Here is a 23167-nt window from a genome sequence, read left to right as displayed (position 1 = left end):
TGCCCCGCTTGTCCTCTTCCCCCTGAGGCTCAGGTGTGGGCCGGGCGTGGCGAGGAGCACTCCCCGGCAAAACCAAAAGTCAGCACCTCTGCGCCCTGGCACCGGCTCCACGGGGGAGCCCCAGGGAGCTGACGCGGAGACCGAGCTGTGGGCAGGGGACGTGCGTGGGCACTGAGGGGAGGTGTGTCAGACCATGCAGGGTGGGGTGGAGCAGAGGTGGCAGTTGGCATGACCCGGAAAACCCAGAGGCGAGCGACACCTAACAGAAGCACTCAGCGTGATCTGGGGTCTCCTCACCGGCGGGGTTAACCCTTACTTGGCCAAACTCAGTTCAGCCTGGCTGAAGGCTGGAAGCGGGGCTGGGGCCCTTTGTGGGAGGGAGGGGAGCCATGCAGGGGGGCAGCCAGACGCTTGGGCAGCTCACAGGGGGGCAGGTTGTTTATCATGGGATTGGGGGAGGTTCTGGCGGCGGAGAGGGTTCAGCAGAAATTGGAACTACCCAGAAAATGGGGGGAGGGAGGATGTAACAGCCACCGGGGCTGGAATCCGGGCAGGAACCCCTTGCGAACAGCGCTAGGGGAGTTTGATCGTCCCACGTGGAATCCCTTCGCCTGGCTGTGCCCGCTGCAGAACTGTAATATGCCCACGACCACGACTAGCCCAGGGTGGGCCCCCCATTGCCCCAGCGGTGCCCCAGCACCCACTTTGCAGGATGGGCAAGGCAGGCTTCCAAGCCCCAGGTGGAGAACTCCTCTGGCAGAGAGACAGAGGCTGTTCAGCAGCCCCCGTCCCCCACCTGCCCTCTCCAGCACTGCCCTGTATTGTACACTTCCGAACACAGGTGCCCCAGCTTAACACGTCCTTTCCCCTCTGACAGGCAGCTCAGAGCTGGGGACGTGGCCAGCCAGGTCTTTAATCAGAGGTTAAACTTCACCCCGGTAACATGACTGTGGATTAATATGGCAGAAAGTGCCCATCTCCCCCACCACTCAGAGTAATGAGGCAGGAAAACAACCTGGCGTGTGTGTGTGTGTGTGTGAGCGATTGAAGTCTCAGTTACCCCATCACACAGGCCCTGTGCCAGAGCCCTGCAACCTCCGGCGAGATCCGCCAGCCCTGCGGTATTGATGGTCCCACCACAGCGCTGAGGCAGAAGCCCGAGCACCTCGCTGGGTGAACGTCGGCGAGAAGGAGCGTAACGAGTCTCTGGCTGCACAGGCCGGGGTGGGCATTGCCAAGGGTTGTAAGGCAGCATAGGAGCACCAATCGCTCATGCTGGCAGCGTAGGAGGAGGGAGGAGGCTGACGGATGGATCCGTGTATCTAAGACAGGCCTGCTGCCCCTGCAGTCTGGCAATAGAAGCAAGGCCAAGTCTCAGAGCTCCCATCCGGAGCCAAGCGTCCCCGGATTTCCGATCGGAGTTTTGGTTCAGGCCGTTAGACACAAGGGCCAGCTGCCAGTTTCAGCTCTGGATTTTCAGCCTCCTGACCTCACAGGCAATTCTTAGATCGAGACGGGCTGTTTTTCTAAAAGCTCCGCTCTAGTTCAAACCAGAATGAATGCAGGGAAGCTCTCTGGCCTGTGTGACACAGGAGGTCAGACAGATCCTTGGAATCTCTGAATCCAAGCAGGGATCCGAAGGAGGACTTGGCCGCGGCATTCTGGAAGTTGATGGGGAGTTTTCCCATGGTTTAAGCAGCAGCATAGGAGAAAGCACAAAGATTCTTGTGGGAGAAGCAGATGATCTAGGTTGGCATCCTGGGGCAGTAAACACAGGGGTCAACCACATGATAAGACACTGGGGTGGATATGTGACTTGGGGATAGATGGAGAAGGGCTTTGAAAGTGAGAACGTGTGTGTGTGTGTGTGTGTGAAAGTGAGAGAGAGAGAGAGAGAGAGAGAGAGCGTGCGAGAGAGAGATGCAATGGAGAAGGCACCCGGGGCTGTGCAATGATATAGCGCCACCGCTTGGGGAGGGATGGGTGAAACCTCAGAAAGGTCCAGAAGCTGGGAGAAGCATCCAAACATATCCACATCCCTTTGGGCTGCAGGGCAGGCCGGTCTCTCTGCAGAGCAGGAACTCTTGTGCTAGTTCCACTCTCTCATTATGACTGGGACTTTGCATTTCTGGGGCAAAAGGTTCCCTTTCCTTGCCCCCCAACATAACTGATTTCTCCCCTTCATAACCCAACACAGGACTGGGCCAACCTGAGGACTCTCCTGAGGGTCTGCTATGATATGTGGAATCACAGTCCTCCTTCAACAGGATGCGTTCATCAAATCCCAACACTCTACAACCACAAAGACGCTTCCACTCAGCTCATGTTCCAGCTTGGTCTCCTTTGTCTACCAGGAACTCTATATAGCACATAGAGACATCTAGTGGCTGAACTGTAGGCTACGAGGAAACATACTGCAGTGGCTGTGAAATGATTCCGTTGGACACTCCCCGTAACACATGTATTCAATGATGCCCCTGAGCAGGCTGCCTACAGGGATTATTCTTTGGACCTCAGGGGCTGAATGCATGAGCCTCTATGGGTCCTTTATCCAGACGGCTGGGGAAGGAAATCCCCTGGGGCCCAGATGCTTGATCCTCGCAATTAAAAGGGACGCACTTGCACCAGCTTTTGCCAGGTCTCCATCAGTACTACCGGGGAGGGGGATGGAACAAGCAAGCTGGGTTCCACACTTTGCAGGATCCAGGCCTGCCAGTTCCCAGCCCATGTCCTGTCTGAGCCTTAGTGAAAACAAAGCAGGCCAGGGCTGGAAGCGCTGTCTCGTTGTCAGTGACTTTCCTTGGCAGGGGTACAGCAAGCACATGTGCTGGGGGAGGATCGGGGGATGCTTGTTTAGAGAAGCTGCAAATAATTAGGTGACATGTTTGAGTGTTTACTGTGCCGGCCTGGCCGCATGAGCAGCAGGAGCTGCCTGCCTCGCTGTTTACTCCTTTGGAGATGCCGTCGTCAGTTCCAGCACAGAGCTTTGGAGCACGGGCGGCAGATGGTTTAAAGACATATCACCTCGATGCGTGGTGTGGGATCGACCTCCGTGGTGACCGACATCCTCCGAGCAGGTGCCAAGAGGGCAGCGGCGGGACAAGTGTTCCACACGATGCTCCTGCCTTGTGAGGAAGGCATGGCCAGGCTCCGTGATGCAAGGGTACTAGTTGTGAGGGTGGCTGCTGAGATATGCAAAAAGAAAAGGAGGACTTGTGGCACCTTAGAGACTAACCAATTTATTTGAGCATAAGCTTTCGTGAGCTACAGCTCACTTCATCGGATGCATACTGTGGAAAGTGTAGAAGATCTTATTATATACACACAAAGCATGAAAAAATACCTCCTCCCACCCCACTCTCCTGATGGTAATAGCTTATCTAAAGTGATCACTCTACTTACAATCCTGGATTTGTGCTGGAAATGGCCCAACTTGATTATCATACACATTGTAAGGAGAGTGATCACTTTAGATAAGCTATTACCAGCAGGAGAGTGGGGTGGGAGGAGGTATTTTTTCATGCTTTGTGTGTATATAATAAGATCTTCTACACTTTCCACAGTATGCATCCGATGAAGTGAGCTGTAGCTCACGAAAGCTTATGCTCAGATAAATTGGTTAGTCTCTAAGGTGCCACAAGTACTCCTTTTCTTTTTGCGAATACAGACTAACACGGCTGTTACTCTGAAACCTGCTAAGATATGGAAGCTGCTCCAGGAAGAAGTGGATCCAGACCCACCAAACACGGTTCACACTGGCCTTGCCACAGCTGCCAGATGGGAATGATCTTGGACTGGAACTGAAGCAGCAATGTAGACGTAAAAGGATCCTTTCTCCCTGTACCGGTACCCTCAAGTATTCATAATAACAACACCTAGCTCTTATCATCAACCTCATTTTACAAACGGGGAAACTGAGACACAGAGCATCTGCGTGATTTGCCTCATGTCGCACAAACAGAGTCCTTGGTGAATCAGGGACTTTAACCCATGTCAGCTGAGTCCGACGCCTTTGGCCCAGCCACTGGACCATCCTTCCTTCCAAAACAACCTCACCTACTCCCGTGGAAACTCAGCAAAAACATACCTGCCCCTAAACTGTTCCCTTGCCCCATATACACCGCTCTATGTCCTGTGAAACACAAACCATCGTGGCTGGGGTTCTTTCCCTTTCATGAATGTGCACCAGAATCCCCTGTGATATCAGCACTGCCCTGAGAACCGAGGGTGTTAATTAACCTGGTCTCCCATATGCTGGCTTTGCAGAATGCAAAATAGCGCAGGTCCTACCTAAACAAGGGCTATTTTATTTCACAGTGATAGAACTGTGGGTAAAAACAAAAACCTGAAATACAAAATATGCAAAAGGCAGCTCCCACCACTAACCGAACATATAACTAACCCGAAGAATGACTTAGTTAGGGACATGACAGGTTCTCCATCACTTGGAGTCCTTAAATCAAGACCGGATGTCTTTCTAAAAGAGATCCTTAGGCTTGGAAGGGTTAGTTTATTATCAGTAAATGTCAGTAAACGTCGATTTCACCAAACACACACAAACGGAGGGGAAACCGATAATCGAAATGTGCAGCTAGGCAAAGGAAGCAAAATGCTGCTTGAGAACTTCTTAGAGTCTGATTTAAGGATATCGACTGTGTATATTTTGACATGTGATGCTGACAATTTGTGTTTTAACATTTATAAAGCTTTAAATTTTTACGTTATTAAATAATTATTGTCTGACTTCCCCTCCCTGCAATATCTGACCCTCCCATACTTCCCCACAATTGTGAAAATGTAAAAATCCATAATTGTTTTTAAAAGCTTAAAATGAAACATCGATTTGATCTGCCTAAATTACATAAAAAACAAAAAGAACAGGAGGACTTGTGGCACCTTAGAGACTAACCAATTTATCTGAGCATAAGCTTTCGTGAGCTACAGCTCACTTCATCATTGAGCTTATGCTCAAATAAGTTGGTTAGTCTCTAAGGTGCCACAAGTCCTCCTGTTCTTTTTGAGAATACAGACTAACACGGCTGTTACTCTGAAACCCATAAAAAACAAACTGAATTCTGCCAAGTCTGCTCATAGGCGTTCAGAAACAGGGTGTGGCATAGCGCGCCCTAGTGCATGCTGCCGGCTGTCCCCGGAAGTGGGCTAGAGAAAGTTGCGGAAGTGGGCAGGGTTCAGACACTGAATCTGGTTGCATCCATCATGTCACTGAGGTAATTGTTAAATAAAAACATTTCACTGAAAGCCGAGACCTCCTGCTTCCCAGAGACCCTTGCTCTTTGGTGGCCAGAGATGACCTGGAGAAAGATGGCAGGCCTCAATTTACTACCCCCCATCCTCGGGCTTTCAGCTGGAAGATACCAACTCCCCCCTTCTCCTATGGGATTGCCGGGGAAGCGCAAGAAGCATGTGGAGATGAAGCACCACGAACAATGAACATTACTGCACCGCATGGGACCCTCCTACGAGATCATTATTAATAACCTTAATTGTTTGGCGCACTTGGGGGATACGCCACCCTTCTGTAGAAGTGGAGGTCTGGATAACTGGGGTGCCCCTGTTTTCAGACCTTTTACCCATGGGGTTTGTTAAGCCACCTTCAGTTTAGGCATTGGTCCTGCCATAAGCTCCCTGCTCCCACTGGGGTCTTTTCACATAGGATCTCATTCCAGGATCAGGTCCTTCGTTTGTAAGACTGAAGAGTAGATTGTTTCCTCCGTGTGTTTGTACAATACACAGCACAATGGTGCCCCAGGGTATGACACAGTGGTCCAGGGAACCCCTCAGAATTTAAGGCCGGAGGGAACAATTACGATAGCCTACTTTGCCCTTCAGCATCACACAAGGCCAGAGATCTTCCCCTAGTCATTTCCACCCTGAGCCCTCAGCAGTTAGTTCCCCGTCCCATCCAGCTCCTGATCTCAACAGCTGGGTGTGCTACAGACAGACTCTGCTGGAGCAGAATTTAAGAGCCAAGCTTCAGGCCTGCGGATTTTAGCAGGTGAGCCACAAGCGTGATGCTCTCAGGGCAGCCCTACCGTTCAAAGGGTTGACTCGGGCATTTGGAAATCCAGGAACTTCTCCATGTGGGAAAGATGATGGAAAAGTCAGATATTGGTTAAACATTTGTTTCTTAAGGGCTCCCACCACCGGTCAGGTTTCATACCTAAGCAGATCCATGGCCATGCCCCTTTTAAATGACACTCCCAGGCACACCTGGGCCTTGTAATTTAGGGAAACAACAGGACCAAAACATGAATTACAGCTGCCCCAAATCAACAGAACCCTCCAGGGTCTGGCTTCTTTCTAATTTCCATGCTTGTTCTCTGCAGGATATAGGCTGATGTTATTTTAATCATGGGCATTTTAATACCCCTCAAAGCTTTTTTTTAAAAAAAACATTCCAAGGGATTTGATTCCAAAATGTTGCACACTAGAGCAAATGCACCCCGAAAATTAAAGGAAAAAGAGCGAGCGGGAGAGATTTGTCAGTTTAACCCAACCCTAGCCGGCCTGTAAGGCATGCAGTAGGAGAAAGAAGCCGTGCGTGGACGGGTCTAACATAACATCACTTCTCCCCACGCTGCTATTCCTGTTGGCTGAGGCTGGGCAGTGGTTGCAGCGGTTTCCCTGCAAATATTTCGGTAAGGCTTGCTTTTCCGTTCGCCTGCCAACGCGCGGCACTTCCAAACCCACCCAAAGGAGAGATCTCTAGGGAATCTTTCATCCAGTCATGTGACAAATGTCAATTAAGCTTCAAATCCCACCCGGGAGGTTAGGTCCGGGTTAATATTCCTATTATGCTGGTAGGGAAACTGAGGCATGGATTATTTCAAAAGGAAATCCAATAGGTGTTGTGTCACTAGCAGAGGCAGGAATAGAGCCCAGGCGTCCTGACTTGTGACCCAGTGCTCTGTGTAAATGCCCGACTGCACAGCGGGACAGAGGGGACACCGTGGTGCAAGTAGGCGGGATTGTATGGTACACCGTACCAGTAAAATATTTATAGCTGGTTCACATACTGGAAAGACACAGGAGGAGCAGAACGTGGGGAGGGCTGTGGTGCATTGGCAGAGTTGGCACAGCACATCCCCATGCCACCACTTTGCTTGGCAATCACCATCCCCACCACCACCACCACCAAAGGCTGCTAAGGCAGAATCCACAGCAGCCGCGGGGCACACCACTGCCTGCAAGCTCCCATTCCAGGCTGCTTCATGCCAGGCCTTACAAGTCCCTCTCTACATCCTCGTATCAAATCCGCTTCCCAGGGTAGGCTCACAGACAAGCTGCTGCATTTGTATGGTGTTCACAGCACAGACCCTCCCCAGAGCGTAAAACCCAACTCTCTACAAAGAGGGAGCAGGATAATGGGTCAGGAAATCAAAGGGTCTGCCGGGATGTCCCAGCTGACTCCACAAGCAGCTATTGCTTTCCAGGGGCCCGAAGCAGCAGCCTGCATGTGTGTGTGGATGCGCACCCATGTATGTGTGATTGTATCTAGCCAGCAAGTTAAAGAAGTATGGGCTGGATGAATGGACTATAAGGTGGATAGAAAGCTGGCTAGATTGTCAGGCTCAATGGGTAGTGATCAATGACTCCATGTCTAGTTGGCAGCCGGTATCAAGTGGAGTGCCCCAAGGGTTGGTCCTGGGGACGGTTTTGTTCAATATCTTCATTAATGATCTGGAGGATGGTGTGGATTGCACCCTCAGCAAGTTTGCAGATGACACTAAACTGGGAGGAGAGGAAGATACGCTGGAGGGTAGGGATAGGATACAGAGGGACCTAGACAAATTAGAGGATTGGGCCAAAAGAAATCTGATGAGGTTCAACAAAGACAAGTGCAGAGTCCTGCACTTAGGACGGAAGAATCCAACGCACCGCTACAGACTAGGGACCGAGTGGCTAGGCAGCAGTTCTGCAGAAAAGGACCTAGGGGTGACAGTGGACGAGAAGCTGGATATGAGTCAACAGTGTGCCCTTGTTGCCAAGAAGGCCAATGGCATTTTGGGATGTATAAGTAGGGGCATTGCCAGCAGATCGAGGGACGTGATCGTTCCCCTCTATTCGACATTGGTGAGGCCTCATGTGGAGTACTGTGTCCAGTTTTGGGCCCCACACTACAAGAAGGATGTGGAAAAATTGGAAAACGTCCAGCGGAGGGCAACAAAAATGATTAGGGGACTGGAACACATGAGTTATGAGGAGAGGCTGAGGGAACTGGGGATTGTTTAGTCTGCGGAAGAGAAGAATGAGGGGGGATTTGATAGCTGCTTTCAACTATCTGAAAGGGGATTCCAGAGAGGATGGATCTAGACTGTTCTCAGTGGTAGCAGATGACAGAACGAGGACCAATGGTCTCAAGTTGCAGTGGGGGAGGTTTAGGTTGGATATTAGGAAAAACTTTTTCACTAGGAGGGTGGTGAAGCACTGGAAGGGGTTACCTCGGGAGATGATGGAATCTCCTTCCTTAGAGGTTTTTAAGGTCAGGCTTGACAAAGCCCTGGCTGGGATGATTTAGTTGGGGATTGGTCCTGCTTTGAGCAGGGGGTTGGACTAGATGACCTCCTGAGGTCCCTTCCAACCCTGATAGTCTATGATTCTATGTACATGAAGGGGGGAGTCTGGCAGGATATGTGTGAATTTTGTAATCTATTCCTCTGTGTGTGTGAGAGAGAGAGAGCATCTACAACATGTGAGATTGTATGTACATGACGGGGGCTTGTGGGGTGGAATGTCAGTTTCCTTATCTATTCCTCTCTGCGTGCGGGCGGTCATATATGTACATGATGGGTGGAAGCATGGAGGGACATGTCAATTTCACGATCTGCTCCCGGGCTTGCGAGCACCCACCGGAGCGGAGATTGGGGATAGAGGCCATGTGTCCGGTTCACTCCTGTGTGGCTGCTGCGTTGGCACTTGACTGATCCCTGGGGTCCTCTAGACACAAGATTGGCCCCCAGAGGCACCCGACGCTCAGCCAGGGACGGCGATTACCAAAGCCGGTTTGCAGGCAGCCAGCAGGACGGCCTCATCCCCACAAGGACTGGCTGCAGGAAGCAGCTCCTTTCTTCTTGGGCGTGGTGCAAGGGTTATTCAGGCGGGGGTGAGGAGAAAACCTGGTGACTACGGATGTGCCAAGAGCTAGCACAAAGCGAAGCAAGGATGCAGTGGCACCTGGGTTCTGATTTCTCCACGCCGGGCTCAAAGTGAGGCAGGATTTCAGTGGGCCCCAAATTGTTATTTTTCCCTATCGTGATTGCTGCCGCCTTCCCATCTCGGCCTGCTCCAGTCCATCCCAAGCACAGCCGGGCCAATCCCCTCCTGCTGCCATCACAGTCTCTATACTGACTTTCCTTTGCTGTCTGCATTACGCTAAGCCTTCTCCAAACCTCCACCTCCTCCTCTACAGCCAGCCCTTTCCTCTGCCTGCTCCCTTCTGTCCCCTGCTCCCCCCACCTGAGACGTTCTGTTCCCTCACCCTCTGCCCATGTGGCCGGACCACCCTGCCATGCTCAGCAGCAAAGAACAACTCAGGCTGAGTGGAATGTAGGTCATGGAGAAACAACAAGAAAGAACAAACGTCAAGTCTCCAGGAGAGAGCGCTGTGTGTGTGTGAGAGAGTCTGCAGGGGCTCGGAGAATGTAAAGGCGCCGTGTGCAGAAAACAAAAGGCATCGTAGTCCTGTGGGGACAAGCACCCCAGATATTTATCAGATCCGTTCATATTTTGCTTTACTCTCTGCTGGGATGGTATAAAGTAACCCGTTGCACTTTCTCACTCACCTGCTCCCAGCACACAGCTCTGTTCAGGTGCAGAGGAGATTTGAGCTGGGATTCCCAGGGGAGCCTACCAGTTGAAAGTCAATGGGAGTGAAAATGCCAGCTCGGGGTGTAGGTTACTTACCAGCTGCACTGCTTGTAAGCTGCCCCATGAGATGCCCTGGGACATCCCAGCGGGAACGAAACACTCCCTGCAACAGGAGTGCAACTGGAACTTGTGAGCTACCCCTGAGCAGGGATTTGGGGATATGAGCTGCTACCCCTGGGGAGAGCATTTCTCACCCCGGACGAGCTGTGAATTGCCTGTGACTAACACATTTATCTGAGCATAAGCTTTCGTGAGCTACAGCTCACTTCATCGGATGTGCTTAAGCTCAAATAAATGAGTTAGTCTCTAAAGTGCCACAAGTCCTCCTGTTCTTTTGGCGGATACAGACTAACCTGGCTGCTACTCTGAAAAGTGTAATTAGAGAGGTGTTGTGGAGCCACTTGGTGGGATCAGCTGGCATCTCAAATTGAATTGCCTCATTAGACTGCCCCGCCCCCCCACTTGGTAAGGCAACGCCCATCTTTTCATGCGCTATGTATAAATATACCTGCTACTGTGTTTTTCACTCCATGCATCTGATGAAGTGGGTTTTAGCCCACGAAAGCTTACGCCCAAATAAATCTGTCAGTCTCTAAGGTGCCACAAGGACTCCTCGTTGTTTTTGCTGATACAGACGAACATGGCTGCCCCTCTGAAACCTGTCAGCTTGGGCAGACAGTTCTCCACATGTGGCCAGGCAAGTCACACCTCCGCTAAGGCCCAGCCCCACCCCGTGGAGGCATTTTCAGGGCCCCATCACCCAATGTGTTTTTCTTCACAGCCCCTTGGGAGGCAGAGTGGTATCCTCACCCCCATTACCCAGATGGGGAACTGAGGCAAAGGCGGCCTAAGGGCTGCTTGACAAAGATATCAAGGTGCTTGCAAAGAGGGACCTGGGGGGATTTTCACAAGCACACCAGCCCCGCTGGCTACCTGGCCCTCAGCAACTTGCCCAGGGTCATGCAGGGCATCTGTGGCAGAGGTGGGAATTGAACCCAAGTCCCAGGCTGGCACCCTAACTAGGCCATCCTTCCATGCTGTGGGCAGCAGGGCAGCCAGGCTCTCTTGTGTGTCGATTGCCAGGGCAGCATCAGCCCTCGCCCGTTTCCCCTCCCCCAGGCACGTAGAGCTTGCCAGAGCTTTTCTGCTGTGGGGACTCCCTTCAGGGCAGGAGAGGCCCTGGTAGCAGGGGGCTGTGGGAGTCCTGGTGCCAGGGAGGAGAAAGGCACACGGCCTCCACAGACAGACCGGGCAGATCTCAGGGGATGCACGAGCTCTGTGGGCTCCCCCTGCTTGGTTCCAGGGGGGCCGCCTGCTGCTCAGTGCCCTCAAAGAACCATCTGGGAGGACTGAGCAGGGATGAAACCTGCCATGTCCTAGGAAAATCCAACCGGTTTCTCTACGAGTTGCTCCTGGTGCCTCAGGCCCCTCTAGAAACGCTGGGGGTGTTTGCTCCTCTAGGGTTCTAGGCAGGACTGGAACCAGTCCCTGCGGGAGGGGATGCCAAACAGCCCAGCCTCCCTACTACCTAAGAACAACAGAATGGTCTTACTGGGTCAGCCCAAGGGTCCATCTAGCCCAGTGTCCTGCCTTCCGACAACGGCCAATGCCAGGTGCTTCAGAGGGAATGAACAGACCAGGGCAATTACCGAGTGACCCATCCCCTGTCGTCCAGTCCCAGCTTCTGGCAAACAGAGGTTTAGAGACGCCTAGAGCATGGGGTTGCGTCCCTGCCCATCTTGTCTAATAGCCATCGATGGACCTGTCCTCCATCAACTTATCTAGTTCTTTTTTGAACCCCGTTATAGTTTTGGCCTTCCCAACATCCACTGGCAATGAGTTCCACAAGTTGACTGTTCACTGAGTGAAGAAATACTTCCTTTGGTTTGTTTTAAACCTGCTGCCTATTCATGTTATTGGGTGACCCCTGGTTCTTGTGTTATGGGAAGGGGTAAATAACACTTCCTGATTCACTATCTCCACTCCAGTCATGATTTTATAGACCTCTGTCATATCCCGCCTTAGTCATCTCTTTTCCCAGCTGAAAAGTCCCAGTCTTATTAATCTCTCTTCATACAGAAGCTGTTCCCTACCCCTAAGCATTCTGGTTCTCCTTCTCTGTACCTTTTCCAGTTCCAATATTCCTTATTTGAGATGGGTGACCAGAACTGCGCGCAGTATTCACGGTGTGCACCAAGCCAGGGGAAGCTCACCCTTTTCTCTTCAACCTAGCAGGACCTTCTCCCGAGGGCCCAGCATGAGGGATGTTCTGTGCCAAGGATACATACCCGCCCCCCGACACACACACACTGACCCGCACCAGGTACGGAGACCCTCCACCCCTGCTGCCCTGGCACACTGGGTAAGGTGCTGCCCCCCCCCACACGGTGGCTATGATGCCCCCCACTGACACACTGGGTACAGCACCGCCCCCCCCCCGCACACACACTGTGTATGGCGCCACCCGCCCCCACAAACTGGGCATGGTGCCGCCCCACATACATACACACACACAGCGGGTACAGTGCCACTCCCCCGCACGCTGGGTGTGGCGCCCCCCCCACACACACACACTGGGTACGGCGCCCACACACACACAGCGGGTACAGTGCCACCCCCCCACACGCTGGGTGTGGCGCCCCCCACACACACACACTGGGTACGGCACGGCACCGCACCACCCCACTGGGTACAGTGCCGCCCCCCCACATGCTGGGTGTGGCGCCCCCCCCACACACACCCTGGGTATGGCGCCCACACACACACAGCGGGTACAGTGCCACCCCCCCACATGCTGGGTGTGGTGCCCCCCCCACACACATACTGGGTACGGCGCCCACACACACACACAGCGGGTACAGTGCCGCCCCCCCCACATGCTGGGTGTGGCGCCCCCCCCCCACACACACACTGGGTACGGCGCCCACACACACACACACACACAGCGGGTACAGTGCCACCCCCCCACGTGCTGGGTGTGGCGCCCCCGCACACACACAGCGGGTACGGCACCCACACACACACAGCGGGTACAGTGCTGCCCCCCACATGCCGGGTATGGTGCCCCCACACACACACACTGGGCATGGTGCCCCCTCCCCCGCGCATGCACACACACACACACGCGCGCACACACACACACGGTACGGCGCCTCCCCGCCACATACATACACATACACTGGGTACGGCGCCCACACACACACACACAGCGGGTACAGTGCCACCCTCCCACACGCTGGGTGTGGTGCCTCCCCCACATACACACACTGGGTACAGTGCCACCCCCCCACATGCTGGGTGTGGCGCCCCCCCCACACACACACACACTGGGTATGGCACCGCATCGCCCCACTGGGTACAGTGCCCCCCCACATGCCGGGTGTGGCGCCCCCCCCCCCACACACACACTGGGTATAGCACCATCCCGCACACACACTGGGCATGGTGCCCCCTCCCCCACGCATGCACATACACACACACGCGGTACGGCGCCTCCCCGCCACATACAAACACACACACTGGGTACTATGGCACCCACACACACACACACGCTGACACACTGGGTACAACACCCCCATCCCCTGCACACTCATGCACACACACACATATATACACAGGGTGCAGTGCCTTCCCCCCCATACACACTGACACATGGTATGGCACCCCCCCACACACACACACATACTGACACACTGGGTACAGCACTTCCCTTCCCCGCGCATGCATGCACACACACGGTACAGCACCTTCCCCCCCCCCCCCACATACACACTCACACACTGGGTATAGCGCCTACCCCCCCACACACACACATTGACACACTGGGTATGACCCCCCCCCCCACACACACACACACTGACACACTGGAATTTGGGGTAGCCCTCACTTGCGAGTAACTCAGTGGATCTGGGAATGAATCAGCCCCTGGGGTCACTGCCCCAGGGACCTGAGCCCCACTGATGCAGCCTTCCTGGGCTCCGGCTCCGGCAGTAACGGGGGCAGGGGGCTCTGTGTCCCCTGACTGGAGAGGTTACCCCCAGTCTCCCACAGGCACTGAGGCCTCCAGTCTCCCACTGGGCAGCCCTGCACCGATAGAATCCAGTCAGGGCCAGCAGCTGGCCGTGTCATCCTGAACTGATAATGTATATGGGCCAATGCCGCCGTCCCCCACTGGATGGAATCAGAACTGCTCAAGTGCGTGTCACTCCCCCTTTACTGCAAATGGCCACTAGAGAGTCTCCTTTAGCTTACGCACTTGGGGGAAAAGAAGACCCGAGCTCTAGTCCTGTTGCCCCGTGGAGGTCAGAATGGCCATGATGCGGACCCTAGTGACAGCCGCGACCTCACAGCTGGATTTGTTAATCGCTGTGCTCCTGAGGTGTTTGGACCCTAACACCCACCCTCTCCTTGTGTGTGGTCGTGGAAGGGGTTACAAGAGACATCCCAGCCTGACTGGCCCTGCACAGACTCGAATCAGCTACGTCAGGGCAGAGGAAGCCCAGGTGTCTCGGCTCGATGGAAGGAGCGTGAGACGGTCCCTTAAGTACCTTGGGCATAAACGATTCAGTCCACAGAGTAGTGCCGCAGGGAGGGAGGGAGGGTGCCCCAAGCCTACAGGCCGCAGAGTTTGGCTCTTCTCAGCACAATAACCTCAGTGACTCAGTTTCCCCAGGTGCGATGGCACTTTCCTCACGGGGGAGGGGACGGGTTGGGCAGCTGAACTTGCCCCAGCTTGGTCTCCAGCGGAGAGCAGAGAGAGGCCAGCGGAGCTCAGGTGCCTTCGAGCAACATATGGGAAGTGACGGTCCCTTAAGTACCTGAGGCCTAAATTATTACTCACAACACAGCGGTGCAGAAAGGGGGTCCCGGTGAAAGGGAAACCTGTCAGGAGAAGAATCCTATTCCTTCCCTTAGCTCAGTGACTACAAAGCATCAGGCTGGACAGCCTTCGTCCTTTCCCTCCCATGGCTGGAAGGAGAGTGTGTGTGTTTGTGTACATATGCACACAGGCAACCTGTGGGGCTGGCCGCGAGGGCTGGCCCTGTGTGTTATCAAAGGTTTTAAGAGCCACGCAACCTTCGGATCTCACCCAAGGTTCTAGACTCACGGGAAACTGAAAGAGTCTTTCGGACCTTGTGTACTTCTCGTCGCTGACTAGTTCTTCCAGTTCATGGAAACAGATCCCGCTAGCCATAGTGTGTGTGTGCGCACATACACGCAGGTGCCAACACCCTGTGCTGGATGGACTCACAACTGCTCCAGTGTGTGTCTTAGGCCCTACACTGCTAACAGCGAAAGGAAAGTCTCCAGTCTACCCCTTTTTATTTCTAACACAAAGGGGGGAACTTTCAAAGGCACTTCCATTTGTGCCTTCAAAATTTCCCTCAGGCTGAACTTTGGGATCCAGTCTGACAGTTCCTCGGTTGCATCAACGAACACATCCATCAGGTCGGTATAGTCACGCCGGCAGAACTGCTTTCAGGGCCTGGCACAAGGCCCTCTCGCGTTTATAAAAGCACCTAGCACAATGGGGCTCTGGCCCACGACGGAGCCTTCTCCGTGCTACCGCAATACACATAAATAATAGTGCAACGTATGGTACTTCTTAGCAAGGAACTGCTATGGGACTGCAGTCCCCAGATGGGCAGGTCTGGGGTTAGAAATTAGGGTAGTCTCCTTTTCCCACACTGTTGTGTAGTGTTGTTATGAGCTGTTAACCAGCTGCCACAATCCCACCCCAGAAGTGGCTGCATTTCAGTTATGAGTAAAACAACAGGTGCATTTTAGTTATGGGTGAATCAATTTTTAGGTGTATAGAATAATCCACTGAGGGAAAGGGACTTGGAACCGTTACCTGGACCTAATTTTTGTGGCTGGCCTAGCTCCTAAAGCCTATGCACTCTGAGATGAGGACATATTGTACACATATATAGAAAGAGACAGTCCCTATTCTAGAGCTTGCAAGGAGCGGGTGGGGAAAAGGGAGGATTCTTATCTGCATTTTGCAGGTGAGGAAACTGAGGCATAGAGAGGCGCAGTGTCCAAGGTCATACAGGGAGACTATGGTAAAGCCACGAATTGAACTAACAGCTCCTAAGTCCTAGACCCGCGTCTTAGCCACTGGACCATCCTCCCTTGAAGAGGAGGAGGAGGAGGAGGAGGAGAGGCAGCTCTGGGAGGGGATTTTGAAACATGCACCCGGATCCAAACCTATGAGCATCAGGTCCGGCGTGGGAAGCAGCAGTGCAGTTCAAGTTGCCCAGGGCTGATAGCTGTCCCCGGGAGACTCTCCCCAGCACCGACTCCAAACACCTACTACAAGCCCCCTGGCCAGTGCCAGGTGCCCCAGAGGGAATGAACAGAACAGGGAATTATCAAGTGGTCCATCCCCTGTCGGCCATTCCCAGCTTCTGGCCAAGCTAACTGGGTAATGCTGCACACGCTGCTGAATGAGGGTCCTGGCTCACCCCCACACGAGAGCCACGGCTCACCACAACATTGCCCAGCGAGCCAGCTGCACCTCACGTGAACAGGACGTGGGGGGTGACCATTAACCCCCTCCCCAAAGGGACCCCGCCATGGCGCAGCCCTGCACGCTCCCAGACGAGACGGCAAAACCCCAAACCATGCCAGACAATTGCAGGGACAGTGTTGTGTCCATCTGCTCTCAGTGACCAGGCCATGAATCTAAATGTGGCCTGGAGCCAACCAGCCCTGATCCCCTTTGCTTTGTGTTCCGGAGAGATCAGATGGGAAAGCGATTGCGATTTGCAGGGGGGGCACGGAACCAGTTTCCACAGACCCCCCAGCCAGCAGCTGTGCAATCCCTGACTGAACAGGGGAGCCAGCCCTGCTCCCCCAGGCAAGAGACCAGCAGGGGCTTGGCTCCGAAAGGAAATCAACATGCACAAGGATTCCTTAGCAGCCCACACTGCCCTGGACTGGGTCCAGGCAAAGCCCGAGCTGGGAAATGCAGCCCGCCCCTCAAAAATGTGACCACCCCCCAACTGCCCCAGCATGTCAACAACCCCAGCAAACAGCCCGGGAGAGGGAGCTGCGCATTGCAAAACCGCCGCCAGTCTATTCGTCTCTTCCTCGGGGAATCAGGCCAGGGAGAAAACCCAAAGGAGGCCACCCACTTTTGAAAAGTCCAGTTTTCCCAGCCTACGCTGTCTCATCTCCCAAGGGCTGGAGCTGCAGCGCTCCAGTCGAACAAAGCGCCGTACGCTGGGCACCCTGGCTAGCGGCAGATGCCTACCGAGAGCGAGAGCCCAGGATAATGTGTGATTCATTGGGCTATTAATGTGCATTAGGTAGAGAATGCCTCATCTGAGAGCGGACTGCTTGGAGTCTGCATTCTCTCTCCTGTGCCATTAAATACCACACACAGCTCTGCTGCTCTGCACACAAAGCAAATGCCTAGATCTCCCCCCCCCCGAAAAAATCCTAGTGGATAGAAATGCACTGGGATTAGCAGGCTGAACGACAGCTCCTTAGCGGTATCTACAGTCCAGCAAATATCCAAATAATGCAAGAGCAAGAATCACCATCTGCAGCAGAATAACCCACATTGCAAAAAAATATATATTAACCAACCTGGTTCCTTTGTCTCCCATGGCCCAGGCCAACCTTCCAGCCACTTGTCAGGGAGTCAGGGAAGGAGCAGAGAGGTGTGGAAAATTACTAGATGTTAATTTGGAGCCAAGGAAGCGGTCTCTTTCGGCAGGAACTGCTGCTCGCGCTCTCACCCACACAAACCCCAGCTGCAGACGACGCAGCGAACTCCACGGGGCTGTCGCCTTCCTCCGTGTCTAATAACAACAAGGCGGCTGGGCGTGTGTCCGTCCGGCTCTGAAGTGCCTTTGTTTCTGGAGATCACAGAATGGAACAAACCCAGCTGTTGTGCACGGATGTAAAACCAGCCATGAGATTACGGGCACAGGCGGGAATCCAAGGCACAGAGACACACACACACACACACACACAGAGGATCCCTTAGAGGGAGGTTGCTCTCAGACACGGCTGCTCCATCTCTCGCACTGACAGCTTCCCCTCTTGCTTCTAGGGAGAGAGATCCACCCTCGCTCGGCTCTGAGCAACACTGCCTCCTACTCCAGGCTTGCACAGCTCAGGACGGAGCCGAACACAGCTGCTGCAGCCAGTGTGGGGAACAGGCTCAGGCAATCATCATCATCATCATCTCCACTCCGGCTGCCCAGAGCTGCGTGAGAGCAGGGGGCTGGCTCTGCTTGTGGCCTGTGAACTCCAGAGCGTGTGTGTGCTCGGCAGCTGGCCAGGTTGCACATTTCCACGCAGGGGAGTTTGAGTTTCCTGGAAACGCTCAGTGACCCTTCTCTTTCTGATGCCAGACAGCTGGGTTTGGGTAGAACCCATCCCACTCTGGCTGCTTGGCTTGCAGGACAATGCACAACCGGTCTCACTCCGGCGCTGCCCCCGGAACTCACCCCCGGTCAGCCTCTTATTAACAACCACCTTCCCCTGCAGCACATTGCATCCAAAGGGCTTTACTGAGGAGAGACTGGAATTGCTCCCCCTCCCCACAGCTGAAATGCAGCCACCTCTGGAGTGGAACATGGCTACCGCAATACACGGCCTCCCAGTGTTTCGCAAAGCTCTGCGCCTGGGGCAAGTAGGTGCTTTGTAACCAGCACTGGCTTCTAATTTGGGTGCAGGTCAGAGCTCCCCTCATGCTTCGGGCGCACATCCGAGCTTCAGTCATGCCATACCGGAATGTACACAAACACAGAGTGTGTCACATCCCCCTCTAGTGAGAACAGCCTACCACTGCTGCCAGCGGAGGGAGTTACTCCTTTAACGCAAGCAGCAGATGTCAGCCGTGTGGTGTTTAAGGGCCTGGGTTTCAACCCTCCTGACGACCCCTGGCATTTGCACAGCTGAGCAGAGATGCTACAGCTCCTGCCCCTCTCGCCCCCTGCTGGCCTGACACAGCCTGTTGATTCACCTACTAGGCCCGGGCTGGGTAGGCAGAAGGGGGAAGCCTTGGTGGGTATGGATGCAGCCACATGAGTCCGTTAGATAAGCGTCAAACCGTACAGTGACGCGTAATGGACCACATCTGAACAGAACAAGTTCAATGCGCCTTTAGGAGACAATGGAAAAGAGGAGGGACTAGGTCATCCAGTCTGGCCTCCTGTATATAAACCCAGCAACCCAAATCAGAGCAACGTATTTCAGCCCACAGGAGACTGGACTACGCCACAGGCAGAGAACAGGAGGCTCCAGGTGCACCAATGCCCGAGGCCCCTGCCATGGCGGGGAAACGATTAAATGAGACATACCCCGATGACAGCGAGTGACCTGCACGCGCATGCTGCCGAGGAAGGAGAAAAAAACGCCCCCAAAGGTCAGTGCCCATGTGACCTGGGGGGGAATCCCTTCCCGACTGCACACAGGGCGATCAACTAGCTCCTGAGCACGTCAGCAAGAACCAGCCAGGCAAGCACCAGAGGTCTTTAAAGGTCTCGCTTTAATTCTCGAAAAGGACCGCAGTGGCCCGTTCTTGTGCGCGCGGTTTGAGAACTGCTAGCCCAGTGGGAAGAGCTGCTCTCCAGTGAATGAAGGGCTACTGGTGTAGCTGAGTGGTTAGCTAAAGTCACAGGGTTTGGGGACGGGGCCACTTGATCCTTCCCACAGGCAGGAGGCAGTCTCCATTTCTCAGGCAGATGCTGAAGCTATTCAAATATCCCGAGCTTGACCCTCCTCAGCTCCCCGCAGTATTGCAGACGGGGGCTCTCTTCCCACAGAAGATGTTTATTTTCTGCACAAATGTGAGTACCAAAACATTTTAGGCTGAAAACCCCAAATACTTCCGTTTCCCAGGTCAGTCTACATCACCCATGATGCACCTCAGTCCCCCTTCTTGCAGAGGGGAGGCATTGCATCATGGGAGTCCCTGGCTCTGAGGCATGATGGGCGATATAGCCCAGCTGACAGAAGAACCACAGCTAGCTCCCATGAAAGACAATTTTCAGCCAGGCCTCGTTACAAGGATACCACAAGTGGGGACAGGCTCTGTCATTTACTATGCCTAGAGCACAATGGAGCCCTTGACTTGGCTGAGGCCCATAAGAGGCCTTGGCAGAGGTACGCTGTTAATCAGGTGTGAATGGAGAACCAGCCCTCACCCAGCTGCGTGTGTACGAGGGAACCCTTTACAATAATATCAATAATTTTTAAAATAATCTCTTTCCACTGCCGTCATCTGTTTCCTTTATTTCCATTTCACTCCGTTTGGCTGATGAAGCCAGACTGGTCAGTTTCACTTCCTGGTTCTCATGCACTAATTCTAACAACATATGGTTAAACTCCACTCACACAGATGGAGCTCTGACTCTATGCAAGAGGGAAGCATTCGGGCCTTTGTGCTTAGACCTGGAGACCCTCAACAACAAAAACCTTTTGACTTGACACCTGCAGTGCACTGAGCTAATTAGGGTGACCAGATGTCCCGATTTTATAGGGACAGTCCCGATTTTGGGGTCTTTTTCTTATCTAGGCTCCTATTACCCCCCACCCCTTGTCCCGATTTTTCACACTTGCTGTCTGGTCACCCTAGAGCTAGCCTATGCAGTCCTGTGTTCTCATCACCCTCTCCCCAGGGATCGCTTGGTACATCCACTTGTCAAGTCTTGTCTTAAATTAGATTTAGTGCAGGGCCCATCTCTTCCTCTGCAGGTGCACAGTTGCCCAGATTAACAAGGCCTCCGGCCACTACTGTAGTGCCCAGAATAGCACTTTTCAGCCCTGGATCTCAAAACCACTTCCCCCGCGTGACCGGCCTGGAGTCACTTGCAGGGCACGGAACGGAAGCAGGGTCCCAACTTCCAGTCCCGTCTCTCTTCACTGAGCCCCCGTGCCCTGGTGTTTGGGTTCACAATGCAGCAGATGAGCAGCTACTTGCAACCAATCACAAATCCCCGTGTGTTCATAGACAACTGGAAGCCACCTCTCGTCAAACAAGGGGAGAGCAGGATTCACTTAGGGGCCGGCTGGCCATGGCTCCGCAATCCCAGAATCCTGCGGTAGCCTTATCGGGCAACCTGAGGGGCTGGCGGCCAAGTTACAGTCTCCAGGTTCCCATGGTCGGACAAGGGCAAGGGAACAGTTGGGGGACCCGGGCCCTCCCTCTCCAATAGGTCCCAGGCCAGGGCCCGAGGGGGAAGAGGTGAGAAGGGTCTCAGACCCCTCTAGCTGATACCACAGACCAGCCTCCCCTTGGCGACTTCCTACCTCCTCTGTTCTCCCCGCGGTTTCGGTCATGGTCACGGCACAGCGGAGGGTTGCTCAAGCAGTCTCAATTATTCAGACAATCGGGGCTTCCCCAGCCTCCGTCCCAATGTGCAGTGATTCCTCTTTGTGGGGGGGAATGGAAGGGGGAAAGGGGTCAGGCACCTGTCGGGCCGTACCCACAGCCCAGGCCCCGCTGTGGATTCCTCTGTCCCAGAAGCTGCTGATTGGCTTCCTACCCACAGACAGCCTCTCCATCACAATCCCCCAGCTTGCCTGCAGCGTCCCCCTTAAGCAAGTCCTCCATATGCAGCACACTCTGCAGCTGCTGAGGGACAGGGCCTTGATCGGCCCAGGCCTGCTCCATCACCCCCGTAGCCTTAGTGCATCACGGAGGGTTTGTACAGTGTCGAGATGTGGCTCAGGCCCCAGAGTTTGGTTCTAGATCTGAACTGTCCCAGAGCCAGGGGCTCCATACAGCTTAGGGTTGGAATGCCCATTGTGTCTTCTTAGAGGGTCTTCATTTCTTACAAAACCCAAAGCCAAGTTGTTTCCTCCCTTCATTAGCAGGCTGCAGAAAAAAGGGAACATATTCTCCTAAAGTAGCCAGCAGTCCCCACCCCACAGATGCCTGCCATCCATTTCACAGCAGCGTCAGCTGCTCTCGGCGTGATATCCCAGCCTGAGAAACAGAAGTGTCCCATGACGAGTCAGCAAATTGTCAGTTCAAGCACCCAGCTCCCTCCTTGTGTGGAGTCAAGTCATCAGACCTGGGGCTAAGGCCAAAGCTATTTCATCCCGCCAAAGTCACAGCAGAACTCGTTGCTGTGGAGGGCAAATGCTGCTAAAACCGAGGAGCTGTTCAGCCTCCCGAGCCATTGTCCTTTGGGGGTTGCAGGTTTTTACAGGAGTTTTAGGCCAGTGACAGATTAACCTGCCCCAGTCGCTCCCCCGATGGCGCCCACTCCTTCCACCTCGTAGGGCTGCATTTTATTAATGACCTCGACAAGGCGACAAGTCGTAAGCCGACAAAGTTTGCAGATGGCACAGAATTAAGGCATGAGCCCAAGCTAAGTGAAGTCCATGGCCAGGCTACACTTTACTTCCAAAGGTTTTGGATCAAACCCTTATTTCGGTGACTCGACTCCGGAGAAGACTGAAGAACTTCAGAGGGACCTAATCAAGCTCAGTGAATGAGCAACATCATGGCAAGTGAAATCCAATGCTGGCAAATGCAAAGCAATGCACATGGGAGGGAATAAGCTCAACTAACAACTCAGGGAACGTGGCCTGCACATCACCATCGAGATCTCCATGAAAATCTCTCTGCTCAGCATGCAGCTGCAGGCAACAGAGCAGACACAGCATTACGACATGTAAGGAATGGGGGAAAAAATGCTGAAAAAGTTCTATGGAGCAATTTGGGACATAAGATTACGCTGAGAAGGGCACTTGGGAAAGGTGCAAGGGAGAACCAATCCTGCACTGGCAGAGGCTGCCGCTCCACCAGGCTTTTCCATCTCTAAATCTAAATTATTAGAGGCCCAGCGAAGGGATAACAGCACCAGTCCAAGAAGGGCCACGACATTGGACTAGACCGACCACTTGGTCTTCCGAAAATGTCCTTTGCCCGTAGACTGTAAGCTCTGGGGTGGGCAGTGCTACAATAAAGTTGGCCGAGATCTTGGCTAAGTCACAGAGTCCTGTTTACTTGCAGGAACCAAACCGGCTGCGAGCCAGGCAAAGAGGACTACGGGAGAAAGGAGTCGCGGTGCATCCATCAGCCAGCTTCCGCTGCTGTGCTGCCGTATGATATTGTCTGGGCGGGCGTGTCTGAGCACGGCTGCCTTTGGCAGGCTGGAACCACTCGCTGTCGGTCCTTGGGGTTTTACTGCGGACAGAGATCCTGCTCCAGCTCACGGAGCAGGGCCCGATGGTTGTGGAGCCGGAGGAGCTGGCATCCTGAGCAGCCCTGCCGGGGGAGGTGGCACAGCCACGTTCCAAGGGCCTA

General features: G+C 53.8%; 1 protein-coding gene across 7 annotated transcripts in view; it reads right to left on the bottom strand.

Moving 5' to 3' along the window:
• ARRB1 (arrestin beta 1) overlaps nucleotides 1-18643 on the bottom strand; it is a 180268-nt gene extending 161625 nt beyond the window's left edge. For 2 of the 7 annotated variants that reach the window (XM_043527239.1, XM_043527288.1), the window contains exon 1: nucleotides 17485-18193. In XM_043527239.1, coding sequence (XP_043383174.1) covers nucleotides 17485-17504 — 20 coding nt within the window. In that variant the 5' untranslated portion in view covers nucleotides 17505-18193. Of the gene's footprint in view, nucleotides 1-17484 lie in introns of all 7 variants that reach the window. The other 5 variants (XM_037915118.2, XM_037915177.2, XM_043527281.1 and 2 more) reach the window with 5 other exon arrangements.
• Between the last annotated feature and the right edge of the window lie 4524 nt (nucleotides 18644-23167).

The sequence above is a fragment of the Chelonia mydas genome, chromosome 1 (genome assembly GCF_015237465.2).
Source record: "Chelonia mydas isolate rCheMyd1 chromosome 1, rCheMyd1.pri.v2, whole genome shotgun sequence".
NCBI lineage: Eukaryota > Metazoa > Chordata > Testudines > Cheloniidae > Chelonia > Chelonia mydas.
The sequence above is the reverse complement of the archived record's forward strand: the minus strand, read 5'-3'. Positions and strand labels throughout refer to the sequence as shown.